At 34.8% G+C, this 14,848-nt stretch overlaps 1 protein-coding gene across 1 annotated transcript; it reads left to right on the top strand.

Moving 5' to 3' along the window:
• The first annotated feature begins 3,139 nt into the window (after positions 1-3,139).
• Positions 3,140-7,282, top strand: LOC125829282 (uncharacterized). The gene is made up of 3 exons (XM_049508531.1): positions 3,140-3,306; positions 3,415-3,614; positions 7,248-7,282. Exons 1-3 carry the CDS (start codon positions 3,140-3,142, stop codon positions 7,280-7,282), a joined length of 402 nt encoding a protein of 133 aa, XP_049364488.1.
• The last annotated feature ends 7,566 nt before the right edge of the window (positions 7,283-14,848 follow it).

Below are 14,848 nucleotides of genomic sequence, written 5' to 3'. Positions count from 1 at the left end.
AGGCGGAACTAGCCGCTTACCAACTTAAAGGAGTTGCCCAAGTGTGGTTTAATCAATGGAAAGAAACTAGAACGGAGGAGATGGATCTCATACAGTGGGAGAGGTTCAAAAATGCTTTTCTTGATAGGTTCTTCCCTATAGAGATGAGAGAGGCAAAGGTGCTTGGATTTATTAAACTTAGGCAAGATAGTATGAGTGTTAAGGAATACGCCTTGAGGTTGTAACGACTCGGAAAAATGATAGGTTAAGCAAGAGCCTATGACTTTGTGTTGACTTTATAATGAGGTTCTATGAGGGGTTTTTATGTAATTTCGTTTTAATTGTTTATTATGTGGGGTTGATTTTAAATGGTTTTGGGTCTTAAAACATTCCTTTAACTCATTATTTTCCCAAATCAAATCCCAAGTTCTTTCTCTCTCTATATCTCTCTCTAACTCAAGGAAGAAGAAGAAGAAGAAGTTGGAGCTAGGGTTGAAGATTTCAAGTTCTTTCTTCTTCAATTTTTGTAGGTTTTCAACTTAGAGGTATGGTGACCCTTGATCCTTGATCAATCTTTCTTTCAAGGAGTCCAATCAAAAGAGTTTCAAAAAAAAAATGTTTCAAAGAACAAAAATCTCAAATTCTAATCTAAGCATGGGTTCATTGGCAAAACATTTTCTAAGCCATTATATTGATGAATTAATGTTTGATTAATGTTTTTAAGATGATTTCATATGGAATTCCTTGAAGAACCCATGATTTCCCTAAACTCCTAAATTTGCTTATGAAGTGGGTCTATTTCTATAAATTCAAAGTTGATGGAATTATGTGTAAAGTGAATTGTATTGATATCTCTTGTGTTGTTTAATGTTTATTCATGATTAATTGTTGATAATAGGTGAATTAAGGGTGGTAAGCCTTAAGGGTGAAGTATTGGTGTTGTTTGGATTTTTGGTGATTTTGGCTATGGCTTTGAATTATGGTAAGAAAGCTTGAACTCTCTTTATTGAATTGATTGTTGTTGGTAGGTTGAATCCACCTTTGGTGGAAGTGTTATATCTTGTTCTTGTGTGGTATTATTGTGAATTGTAACCATGAAGGCATTTGGGAAGTTGTTGCATAATGTTGGAATATTGTATTATTGTGAATTGAGGCCATGAAGGGCATTATATGAATGTTATTATATTGTTATATTATTATATATAAATGAGGCTATATGTAAAGTTCTATATGAAGCTATATGTAAAGTTTCATGTGAAGCTATATGTGTGAAGGTATGATGTGAATGAGTTTATGTGATCTTCTGATGATCCTATGTAAAGTGGATAGCATTGTGATATAAAGTATGATTTTTCTCATGATGTATATATGAAATGATGTTGGATTATGAAGTATCCTTAGATGATAATGTTGTGACTTGGTTGGTAGACTAAAGTGTCTCTCCTTGTTACTTAAAGTCTTGAATGCATGAATGTGTGAAGTGGGCAAGAACTAAGAAATGGTGCCCTTTCTATAAATGCTAAAAGAGAAATTCTAGGCCAAAACTTGAATCGGCAAAACTAAGAAATGGTGCCCTTTCATAAGTCTAGCTTTCCTAAGTAAATGTATAACCTTGAAGGATGGGCCTTAGGGCGAAGTTCCCTTCTTGAGTGAGATGATAGACTTAGAGATGGATGGAGCCGGAATGACATGATAATCCTTATCTAAGAAAGTCAAATGAGCTATCCTTATGAACCTTGATTGGCCATGACTAAGAAATGGGGCCTTTCTTGGGAAGAGGTACTATGAGTTGGTTGAACTAGAAAATGAACCCTCTCTAAGTACATATGTGATTGAATACTCTATGGGAAACAAGGCTAGCACCAAGTGGATGTGGTTAGGAAGGTGGCCTAGTTGAGTATGAGATTAGGCACAATGAACTTCCTTGGACATCTCCTAAACCATGTGCCTACATGGGTTGCTTACTAGTTCTACCTTTGGCAAGTAGAACAACCTCCACGGAGTAGGATAGACTCCGGATTCCATACCTAACTAGTATGGTCTATGTCGGTTATGCATATTCCCATCATGTGGGATGTGCACTCTAGTTAATGGATAGGTTCTACAACGTGTAAGCAGTACTATGAGATGTTATCTACACATGGCACGAGTAGGCTTTGTAGATACTAAAGTGAGTTCCCTAAGTCTAACGACTATGATATGAAAGTCCCCTTATGTGCTTGAATGTCTCCTAAATGGTTTCTTAAAGAATGTTGGCCTATTGATGTTATGTTGTAAAGGAAATGTCCTTATCTAAGGTAATCTTGAGGAACTCTTAAGTGTGCTTGAAGAGGTTGTATGGGCGGTCACTTCTTGTCTTACTCAAGTGTGTCTTAATGTTATATTAGGTAGAGGTCCTATGGTAATGAAATGACATGTGTTCCTTTAAAGTTAAGCATGGGTTGTATATGAATATATGTTGAGTATGTATACGGTTGGCTATGGTTTTATATGTGAACATTGACTTGTATTATGTCTCTTATACTTGTGAAGTGAAGGTTTTATCAAAATGATATGAAAGCATACATTTCTTGTAAGTGTCCGTTGTGCATATTTTCTTGCATGGTCTCCATACTTAGTACTTAATTGTGCTAACCCCCTTTCTTTCCCTTTTTGACTAAAGTGTAGGGATTTGGAGATGGTGACATGTCATGGCTACTTGATAGGTTTCTAAGTGTTGAAGATGAATACTTGGTGAGTCCTCATAGATTCGAGGACAATACCCTACATGTCCTTTTTTTTATGTCTTTCTAGTATTTGCTTAAGTTTTGTATGGGCTTAATCCCAATGTTGTATTCAAAGTATTAGATGGTTTGAGACATAAGTGTATAAAGTCTAGAAGTCTTCCGCTTACTATTTTAATGAAATGTCTTTCTTGTAAAGAAATTTTTTAATTCTTTATGGTTTTTAGTTTTATGCGATGAATAAATGCTAAGAGGCTTGTATTAGACCTCCGAGAGGTCGAGTACGCCGGTTACGACTAGGGGGTGCTCTCGGGTCGTGACAGAGGTTTACCCAACTATCTAAGTATGCTCCTTCAATTATGGAGGATCGTAGGGCTAAGATGAGTAAGTTTGTGTTGGGAGTGTCTGATCTAGTGGTGAAATAATGTCGTACGACTATGCTTATTCATGATATGGATATTGCTCGTCTTATGACTCATGCTCAACAAATTGAGGAAGCAAAACTAAAAGGGAAAGCTAGGGAGAAAAAGAGGTCTATAAATGATGATGGTGATTCCTCTCATGTGAGGTCCGATGGACATGGTCGTTCTAGGAATCGACAAAGGTTTTTCGGGAAAGACTACTTTAATGCTCCTAACTACTAAACCACAAGGAATAGTAGTGAGCCCCTATGGCCTATTTGTGCTAAATGTGGAAAGAGACATGAGGGTAGGTGGTTGGCCGGTAGTGAGGGTTGCTTTAGTTGTGGTGAAAGTGGCCACAAGATGAGAAATTGCCCAAAGATGAAAGCTAAGGGAAGAGAGGGTAAGCAAGTTGCTCCTAGTGGTTCAGATGGGAACACTTTAAAGAAGAATATGTTTTATGCTCTCCAAGCTAGAGGTGAACAAGAGTGTCCCCTGGATGTGACTACCGGTATGTGTTTTATGCTTTATAGATTTCGATGTTGTTTTGTCTTTTGTGACTTGATATGCTAGACTTTGATGTTGTCTTTAGTATGAATGGGCTGCATTATTGTTATTGTTTTATTGATAGTAGAACCCTACTTAGCCATTTTGCATTTTGGGTATGTTTATAAGATTTGATGTGTAGGTGTTTAGATAATACCTAGGTGTGGTGATTGAGTAAACTCCTATGAAGGGTAGTAGTGTAATTCACCTTGGCCTAGAATCCTCTTGTGTGATGGATGTGAAAGCTTTGTGATAACTTGTTCAAACCTTAGAATTGAAAGAAATGGTGCTTAGAAAGTCTGTATAGGCTTACTCCCAAGAGGGGGGGATGATGTGCTTAGATAGCAAGGTCGATGAGTGTCCTTAATGTTCATGCTTTGGGTTGTTAGAAATTCTCACCTTTAGAGGTGTAATGAGTTTGGAAGAGTTTAGTCCCCGTTTGTAAACCCATATGAGATCTTAGACTGACAAGTCTAGAAATAGAAGAACAAGGAAGTTATTCCATTAAAGTGTTAAAGAGTGATCTTTTAGTAAGGGTTTTAGTTGAAGGTGCTATTTGGGAGGCCGAGGGCCAATAAGATGTCCCAATATCCTCATCATTTTCCTTGTATTCCTCATTTAGCATTGAGATGATGAGTTCCTCATGGTTTATTCTTTATGTGAAGTCATGTTTGTTTTAGATGTTTTCATGATTTCCTTATGTTGTGCATGTTCAAGAAGAGCTTGTGTTTTTGAAAGAAAATGAGTTTGCTTGATTGATCTTCCTCATGTTGTAGTGCATTGATGAGTTGCCTATAGACTTCATGAGATGATTTGTGAAATATGCCTTAGCTTGGAGTTGAGAGATTTATCCTTTGATGTATGTTATGAGTATAGATTGCATATAGGCTCCACGATATTGTGTTAAGTATGCTTATAGCTTGGAGATTGTAAGTTCCTCCTTGAACATGAGTAGATGTTGAAAATTACCTGCATTTTGGGTTGTTACATATAGTTCCTACCTTCTTTGTGATGCATTGAACATGTTTATCTTAGAGTTGATGGTTCTTTTTTGGTTGTGTGTATTTAGATGTGTTGCATGCATGATGGGTTGCTAGTCTAGAGTTGTGACCTTAAGAAGTTCCTATAACGTCATTTGAGGACGAATGTTCCCAAGGGGGAGATATTGTAACACCCCATATCCGAAAGAGGGAACTTAGAAACTTTAGGAGTTTCAGGTGTCACCCACGAGGGGTGCAACCACGCCTTATGGGTGGAGTTCGTTGATGACCACCCTAGAGAATCTGCCTAAGGCAGTGACCACGGGCAGGACCCACTCCCCGTGGATGGGTCCACGCCTCGTTGTTGGGGTCGTAGATCCAAGCCCAACTTCCAGTATCTCTGAACCCAAACCACGCTTGACCAGGACGGACCATTGGTCCATCCACAGTCCGTCAGCATGGTCTCGTGGGTGGGCAAATGGGGGAGTTTTGGTGGTTTAGTTTTGGGGTACTTTGGGGTAGTTCGATTTTAATTAAGATTAAGTGATGTCATTTTACCCTAATCTAGACAATCTATATAAGTACTTTAGACCCCTAAATTAAGTCATCCTAAGTTATTATTTCAAGACCCCAAAAGAAACCCAAATTATCTCTCAAATATTCTCTCTATAGAAAGTGAAGAAAAAGAAAAGAAGAAGAAGAAGAAGAAGAAGAAGAAGGAGAATCAAGCTAGGTCAAGTCAAGTCTCCATTGTTTCAAGCTTGGAAGCTTTTCTAATCAAGGTATGATTGATTATTCATTCATGGATTCATTTCATCCATGAAGCCCCCATGTTTTCCCCAATTTAGAAGAAGAATTCCCCAAGTCAAACTTGGGTTTCTTCTAATGTTATGGGTTATGGTCCAATAGAGTGGATTATGATTGTTTATGATCGTTTATGATAGAATTGCATGTTTTTAGTATGATTATACATGTATTCATGCTTAACCTATGATTCTAAGGTGGAATTGATATAGTTCGGTTTTATGCCATGAAAAGGGAAATTGAGGGCTTAGATGTGATCTTCTAAGATTGATGTATTACTTGAGATTAGAGCACGTATATATGGATTGCTTAAGAGTAAAACACATAGACATGAATTGAATTAGATTACAACTTATATGATAAATTATGGTTAGTAGTGCTTGAGATTGAGACTATATGATGATATATGATTAGAATTGCTTAAGGAATGAACCATGTGATTAGAACGTCTTAAGAACTAGGCCTATGTGATGATCATGAGAATTATTGCTCTGAGAGTAAGGCTAATATGATGAACTATGAATGTTAAGGCTTTGAGAGTGAAGCTTATATATATGTTGATTGTATATAGTATTGTTGTGGAAGGCTTACCCACATGATTTATATTATGAATGTACGCATGGTCTTAGCAAATCTATGTAAATTCTTTAGGAATCCTTTGAGAGTAAGGTGTCAATGATTATGCTAATGTTGTTGTGATGATTGAAAGGACATTCTCATGAACACATAATGAACATGATGTGAAAGGTTTTCTACCTAAAATGAATCTAAGAGTAAAAGTGATCATGGATGGTGATGTGCTCACGCATGATCTAATAAGCCTTCCTAGTTAACTAAGACATGCTTGAAGATAGTATTTCGTAAGTGTTCAAAGGATATGTTAGCTTGAAGTAGTGATGAGATATCCCTTCACGAATAGCTTGACTTGGTAAGACAAGACCATGCAAGGTAGCCTGAGATAGTAGAACTTATGCATAGCCTTGGATTGAGAAATCGTACCCTTCCAATGTAGCTTGGACTAGCATAATAGAATGCTTGCATGATAGCTTGACTTGGTGAGGCTACATCATTTCATGATAGCTTAGATTGAGCAATAGTACCCTTTCTTGAGTAGCTTGGACTTGCATGAGTGTGTGCTTTCTATGATAACTTGGTCTAGCATAGTAAGATGTTTTTCCTTGATAGCCTTGAATAAGTAAATTGTAACCATTCATGAGTGATGTTATGTTGTGGACTAGTAAACAAATACTTTTCCATGATTTACTATGAATATGAGGGACAAGTTCCTAATCTAAGTAGCATGTTTATGATGAATCAAGATTACTTCAAGGAAGTATTGTAAGTATGTTTCAATATGAGATTTGCTTGTATGATGTTAGATTAGCTTGGATTGTTGCTATAGTTTCCTTCCTTGATATGTTTGACTTAAGGTGAATTTTCCCTTGTCTATGAGAAATAAGATAAGGATGAGATCAAAAGATGATGAATATGAATGAGGGCCTAAATGGTTTTCTTAGCATAGATGAGATTTATGGGGTCTTATTCATGCATTGCACAAACATGCTTTGAAGGTTAGTTATGAAGTGTTTTTCTTATGTCATGTTGATCTAGATGCATTGATTATGCCTATGACTATGTTGTTATCTCTTGTGCTTATAGCCTATGCCTTATGTTGATGTCTCTTATGATTTTGGTATATGTCTTATGTTGATTAATGCCTGTATTATGCTTATGTTGATGATTTATGCTAGCCATCATATTTAGTACTTTATTGTACTAACAGATACTCTTGCTTATATTCTTATCAAATGCAGGGTCTGGTGATATTGACTTCCATTCTCGTGGGTAGGATCTTAGTAGAAGCAAGCAAGTGAAGATTTGGTGAGTCCTCATAGCATCGAGGAGTTGCTCACCCGTTTCTTTTATGTCTTTCTTTATGTTAGAACGTTTGTATGGGTTGTGTCCCTAAGACTTTCATGTATTATATGGTTTGAGACAATGATTAAGACTTTTGCTTCGTTTTATTAGACTTTGGTTGTATTAGAAAATATTTTTAATTTCCTCACTTTTATACTATCTTATGTTATGATATGCTAAGGGGCTTGTATGAGACTTACGGAGTCTTGTACGCCTTGTTACATCTAGGGGGTACCCCTGGGTCGTGACACAAGGTTTTGAAAATACATGTAAGTGCTATATGAATGCCAAAAAGGCATCTGAATAAGTGGTTTGAAAATTCAACAAGTTACTTCAGATGATGAGGGATGAGATAAGAGTGAATAAAAGATAGAAAATAACTTCTTCACAATCCAAGGAACAATGGAAGTAGTGTTAAGATGTTAATAGTTTTTTTGAGATTAAAGGTGATATAACATTGTTAATTGGGGAAGTTGTTTTGGCATACAATGTAATATAATTTAACAAGACTATATGTTTTGAACTTGTGATGGTCCACTTGAACATCTATATTAACTTGATGCCCTAATTTTGTATGAAACAACTTATTTGCTATTATTATTGAATGTTTCTATTATTTGTGCTAATAATTTGTGCTTATCATTTGTGTTAACCGTTTGTGCTAACAACTTGTGTTAACCGTTTGTGCTAATAGTTTGTGTCAACAAATTTGTGTTTACACTCTGTGTTTGTACTTTGTGTTCATCTATTGATTCAAACAATCAGTAAAAACATAGAAACATGGATCTTGCATCCAACACAAAATCAAGTTCACTGATTTCAACCATACAAACTAGCAAACATAAAAACTTTCAAACTTACATCAACCCAAAGAAATGCTTCAACTAGATATTTTGATCCAAACAACAACATACATGATCAACAGACACAACATGAAGATTCTATTGAGACTACAGTAGTTACTCTCTTTCTTCTTCACCTCAATCAGTTTCTCTATTGTATTTTTCATCAGCTCAACCTCTTCATGGCCCTTGAAAGAAAACACTCCTTCCACCTCTTTCACACTACATTGTAGTTCATTTATGTCCTTCATTTTCTTCACCATCTTTGGAATGATGAACTTAGATCGTTCATTAACCACATCATTTCTGCAATAAAAATATTTACACTTTTCTGATCCATAGTATGGGTAAGATCAAAATCTTCTATCTAAATTATTATCGGAACAAGAAGTTTTCAAAGAGAGCAGCAAATCGTGAAAGTATCACACTTCATCATTCAATTTTGGATCATCCTTATCAAAACAAATGCTATTCAATTTAATTTTACCTCTTCCATGGCTAACCCTAAGAAAAAAGAAATCAGAAATCAGAGAAAAAAAAATGAGAAGCTCTAATTAAAAATCGAACAAATAAGACAAACAGAGCAATAAAAAATTAAAGAGAATAATTCGTTAAAGCTTACCTCTTTGAGCCATAATGGTGATTTGTCTTTGAGTGAAAAACGCTACGGGGAAGAAGAATTAGGTAAAGAGGTAAAAAGAAGTGTGTCTAAATTAATGAATATTAATTTAACCTTCATCAATTTGTGACAGTTAATCACAGACTCATAAAGTATTATTTTGTGACCTACGCGCTCATCATACGTGTATTCACACACTTGTCCAATCGAGTGCATATATACCTTTAAAATACACTTTTAAATAGTGAATGGTGTAATAGGTCTTGCCCAAAGTTTGAGATTGTTACAATAATTTTCTTCAAAGATTAGACATATTTCAAACCATTTTCCCTTATAAAAAATCACATAAATAAAATATTTAAGATCCTAATTTATAATATATAAATAAATTATTTTTATTTATAAAATATAGTTTTTAGTTATAAAAATATAATAATTTATTTTGACATTTTTTGGCTGAAATTTTGGGATTTAGGCGGATTTTTGAGAGTGAGGATTAATTATTTATTTTTTTAGTTTTCCATTTGCAATGATTCTTGATTGTATGTTTAAAAAAATTAAATCTTTTTCTCTCTCTTCACTTTTTTTTGGATGAATATTTTCTCTCTTTTCACTTATTCAGTTTTTTTGTTTCCCACCTTGTGTCTGGTATGTACACTGAAACCCGATTAAATTCGGATTCACGTTGGGAAGTACCACATTGAGGGGGGAGGGGGGGGGAGGGGTAAAACACTCCCTAACAGAAATGATTAGTGAAAGAAAATTGTCTTCTTCTTTCACTATTATTATACACCATCGTATATTTCGAAGAAAATAATATTTCTTCTCCACCAAATTTTATACAACAAATGAATGTTTAGTGGTTTGTTCATTATATTTTACAAAATTTATGTGATTTTAATTTTTAGTAAATATGAGTAGAAAATATTCGGTGTCTGATGAGTTGGTATTTTATCAGCTCATAAGACCCAAATTTAAGAATTATTCCTATGTTTTAACGCTAATTGAGGGGATTTTAGGCTCTAGTTTTCTAGTATCTAGGCATTACTTGGAAAAAAATCAACTTTAAATGATTTGGTCTTAAAATCACTGAAGCGTACCGCCGAAGGAACTGGCGTCCCCCCTACACCGTTGTATTTTTGGAAGAAAATATATTTCTTCTCTACCTAATTTTATACAACAAATTGTACGTTTAGTGTTTGTTCACTATATTTTACAAAATTTCTATGATTTTCAGATTTTTAGTTTTTAGTTTTTAGCAAATATGAGTAGAAAATATTTTGTTTATCAGCTCATAAGACTCAAATATAAGAATTATTGCTATGTTTTGATGCTAATTGAGGGTATTTGAGGCTCTATTTCTCTGGTGTGTAGGCATTACTTGGAAAAATTAACTTAAAAGGATTTGGGTCTTAAAATCATAGAAGCACACCAGAGAAGGAACTGGCGTCCCGCAGTAGCCAGTTGGTGTCTCGCCGGCTTGACCGAAGGAAAACTGTCCAAGCACCAACGACTTATTAGCATTAAACAATTTCTAATTGTCACGATCCAAAGTATACCTTAGACGTGACATGATGTATAGGACCCGAGAGTCCCTACACAAGACATTTTACATACATACAACACAATAGAATATGCAATAAGAGAGTTTAAGTAAAATGTCTCATATTATAAAGGAGAGTTTGAACAGGAATGTGGAATCATAATTCTTTCTTGACAAGCCATTCTAAACAACATAAGAGTGGTTGAGATGGAATCCATACACCACATACAAAGTCTCAAAAGTAAATAATAAAAGCAATAAAAGGTCTTCATGGCTTTGCCCTTAGAGTATGAGGACTCACCAATTCAATAGCTATAAGCAATCCAAATCTGGCCACGAGCGAGAAAAGAAACATCAAAACCGATAATATAAGACAATATAGATATAACTATGCATTAGTAAATTAAATGTACTAATTATGAGGAAATATGCATAAACGTAGACATACCATGTTAGTAGGCTTGAAACTTGTAATGCATGACCAATTAGAACATTTAAAAGCTTAAAAAGCACAGTCATTAAAACCATGAGACAAGGATAAGCATCAATAAAAGACGTAATGGAAGCTTTGAGGGAAAATCATAGTTCTTTTTGTGGTATATTAGCTTTAACCAACAATAGACCATGTGATCTACAACATGGAATCCGATATAACTCCTACATCGAGAAATGAGAGTTTACTTGCCAAGGTAGAACTTTGTGTCATATCATTAATGCTATGTAGATCCACTAGCTAAGTCACTTAAGACAATCATACGGGGTACATAGTTTGGAACTAGAGATTTCTACTACAGACTACCTTATTTGAGCCTCCATCTCAAAGTTCTCTCGATGCTAAGTAAAATCCCAACTGAATAGATAAAGTCAATTATAAAAACATAAAATTAGGAAATACAATAATCAAAATATCAATCCAAATCATAAAGCCGTATGAGAGTAGATTCTTTCAAAATCACGATTTCAAAATATTGCTCATATAGACAATTACCTTCATAAGCATCTAAAATCATGATTCCTTTCAAATTGTGAATAAAAACATTTCACAAACCATTGCTACTTACTTAAAAACATCCTTAAATTATAACTTCATCCTTTCATAAAATATGCATAAAATCCCTTATCAATTCATGATCATAGTTCATAGTTCATAGGTGAAAATCAAAACATAAAGCATGAGTTCATATGAAATCAATTATAAATCATATAATTAGGTTAAATCATGCACAATAAGATAGAACAACATCAATTGAATCACAATAAAAAAGGACCCATGTAGATTGACATAAACCCTAATTGAATTGAGTGAAACTAAATTGGAGATTTAAGTTCTTTTGGGACCCAATGGATGAAAGGGATCCATTGGTGAATTCACACATACCTTGACAATAAAATCCCTAAGAATTTGGAGAAGAAACATTCAAGCTTGATCAAACCCAAAGATCCTTCCTTGAGAGCTCTTGAGAGTATTTGGGGAAGATGATTTAGGAGTTTTGAGGGTTTTTTTTTTGAGTGAATGAGAGGGATGAGTATTTTAAAGGGTAAAACCGGTTATAGGATAGTTATAGGGCCAAAACAATGTAGTTTCGGAGTTGGGTAGATAGGATAAGACCAAAACACCCTTCATTAAATTCTACCGGACAAAATCTACGACTTCAACCTACAGTCTGTAGGACTTTCTATGGACCATATTGGTTAATCCTACAACCAAGTACGGGAACCAAAAGTTTGCCAACTTTCCACAAAACCCTTCTACGGACCACCGACCCTTCTACGGTCCGTAGATCCCATCTGTAGACCTTAAGTTTAAGCTCAAAACATTAGTAAATATGGACCAAACCTACAGACACTTCCTATGGTCCATAAACCATCCTACTACTCGTCTTGTCTAGTCATAGGTCAACTTACTGAGACTTGAATTCCCAAAAACTCAACCCACTCCCTATAGTGCCACCTACAAATCATAGATGAGCCTCGTAGGACTCAACCAATAACGACAAAATGAAGTCTTTTTCCTTTCCTAATTTTTGAGGTGTTACACTAATTGACATTCCGCTGACTCTAGCGTAGGTGTTATTGAAGAAACTGAAGGTTGAAGTGACAATGTGATTGGAGCTGAACAACATTGCATTGAGTTCCGCCGGTCCAGCCTAAGTTGAAAGTAGAAGCTTAATGGCAAAAATGTACTTGGATGATAAAATGCTCCCTTTGGAAGGTTTTAAGGATAGAATAGGGATTTGTGTAATTATGTATCTTTATTTTCTTTCCAATTGGGAATAGTCTAGAAAGAAGAACTTTTTGGATAATTTTGTAGTGATAGAAACTAGATAGATATTTCATTGCTTGCTAAGGAAGAAAACTCATGTTTGTATCCTTCTATGCTTTGGATCTCAGATTTGTTAATCATTTTTTCTTGGAATGGAGTACTCCCATATGGGCATTGTCTCTATTTCTTTCATTATGAGTAGCTAAACTTGTAGCTAGGTGAGTGTGCACATCATGATGTATGTGTAACGCCTAATGGGTATTGATTAGTTAGTTCTAAAATTGGTCGTTATGCATGAATCTATTTTTGTCTTGAAGTTTTAATTTAAAATCAGTGGTTACAAAAGTTGATTGAGCTCTTGAACACTATTTTGGCTGGAGAAAATAAAAAAGATTAGGTAAGACATCAATAGCGAGGAGTTGTCAAATTAGTATATGGATTTGAGCTAGAGATGAGATAATATAATTTATTTCCCATTCAATGATATGAACTAGAGATAGTCTACTGGAAAAGGGTCTTGGAGTCCGAGAGAATCCAGGGGATATATTTAATAGTTCGAGAGAATATCGAATGTAGCATAGACCAAGTGTTATCCATTGATTTTGATTAATCTTTGCCTATTGTGTTGAAACCCACTTAAAATACATACACCTCTAGTCATTTTAAATCTTATTAGAACTTATTTTTGTTGACTTCTTGCGTTTGATACTTGATATTGATAATTTCTAGTTACTCTTAAACACCCTTTTAATATTTACACTTCTTGATAGTACAATGTGCTAGTTTGTCTTGGGTTGAGAAATCAATTCGAAAGTGATCCTAACTACCAATCCTCATGATTCGACCCCAACCTTTAAAGTTGGCTATTATTTTGTATACGACCACATATAATCTGAAAATTAGACATAGTTGAACGGTTATAAAAAAAATGACACCACTGCCGGAAATCGACTTATGATCGTCTCCAGTTGATTTTTGAATTGAAACTTTCATGCGTTTTGTGTTTTTGTTACTTTTTGTTTTGTGTCATTATTGTGAAAATAGGGCAAGATGAGCCTCGCGGATGATACTAAGAGTGTGGTTGGGTTTGACAATAATTTTGATGATGAGACCATTGAGCTAGGTGTTACAAGAGCCATCGGCCTACCACCTGCGGTAGGGAATGCTGGTTCTTAAGTCACAAGTACCATGTTGCACCTCCTATAAATGAAAGGATTATTTAGAGGTAAAGCCATGAAAGATGCTAACTGATACCTTTTGTAATCACTCGATCCGTCGTTATGAAAAGGCACCTCGTGTAGAGTCCCAAAGGTTCCGTAGTTTAGTGTAAGAATTCCTAAAATTTGAGCACGACAGATTTTGGCTTGAATCATTTTTGAGTTGGGTTGGCGTCATCTCGACATACATGAAGTTCCCTCGCTATGGAGACACTACTATAATGGTCTGAGTCCCGCTATAATAAGATATCAAAAATCAGCAACCTAATTATGTGTCGTATTTTGTTTTTCTCCCACTTTGGAAGGAGAAAATAGATGAGGGATGCTCTAAAAATCCTACAGAAGCACCTGGGGCAAGGGAGCAATGGAGGATGGAGAATTTTCGCGTTAGGAAGGATAAAGTCTATGGATTTTCCATGTCGTTCACCAAAGGAAAATTCTGCAGAGTCATATTTTGGGACAAGATTCATTAGCGGCTGCTTTGCACCCATGTAGGCTAGGTTTTCTTTCAATTGAGTTTTAGCTGATCTCATGATAAGATGTTGGCCCCACTTTAATCTACTTCATTTCCAAGTCGTAAATCAAAATAAAATAAAATAATACTTAGATCAGATACACGCAGTGAAGTATTTTAAAAAAAGTTACACCATATGAATATTGTGATAGAATTATTGAGAATAAATTTTAGATTTAGCAAACATAAAAATTATATTTGTATGCTATAACTATAGTTTGCATAATTGCGCTCTATAGCAAATTTTATGTTTGCTATGGCTATTAATCTGTATATTTCAATATACATATACATAAAAATTTGTATTTGTATATTTCAGTATACTTATACATAAAAATCTGTATATGTATATGTAACTGTATTTTTGTATATATGTTTTTGTTATTGTGATTTTAAGTTGTATATGTATATTTGTATTATATGTATTTAAATATGAATCTGTATATGTATATGTAACTGTATTTTTGTATACAGATAGATTTGTACACAAATCTCTCTCG

Source organism: Solanum verrucosum, unplaced genomic scaffold (assembly GCF_900185275.1).
Source record: "Solanum verrucosum unplaced genomic scaffold, falcon-dt-bn FXZP01000028.1, whole genome shotgun sequence".
Taxonomy (NCBI): domain Eukaryota; kingdom Viridiplantae; phylum Streptophyta; class Magnoliopsida; order Solanales; family Solanaceae; genus Solanum; species Solanum verrucosum.
The sequence above is the reverse complement of the archived record's forward strand: the minus strand, read 5'-3'. Positions and strand labels throughout refer to the sequence as shown.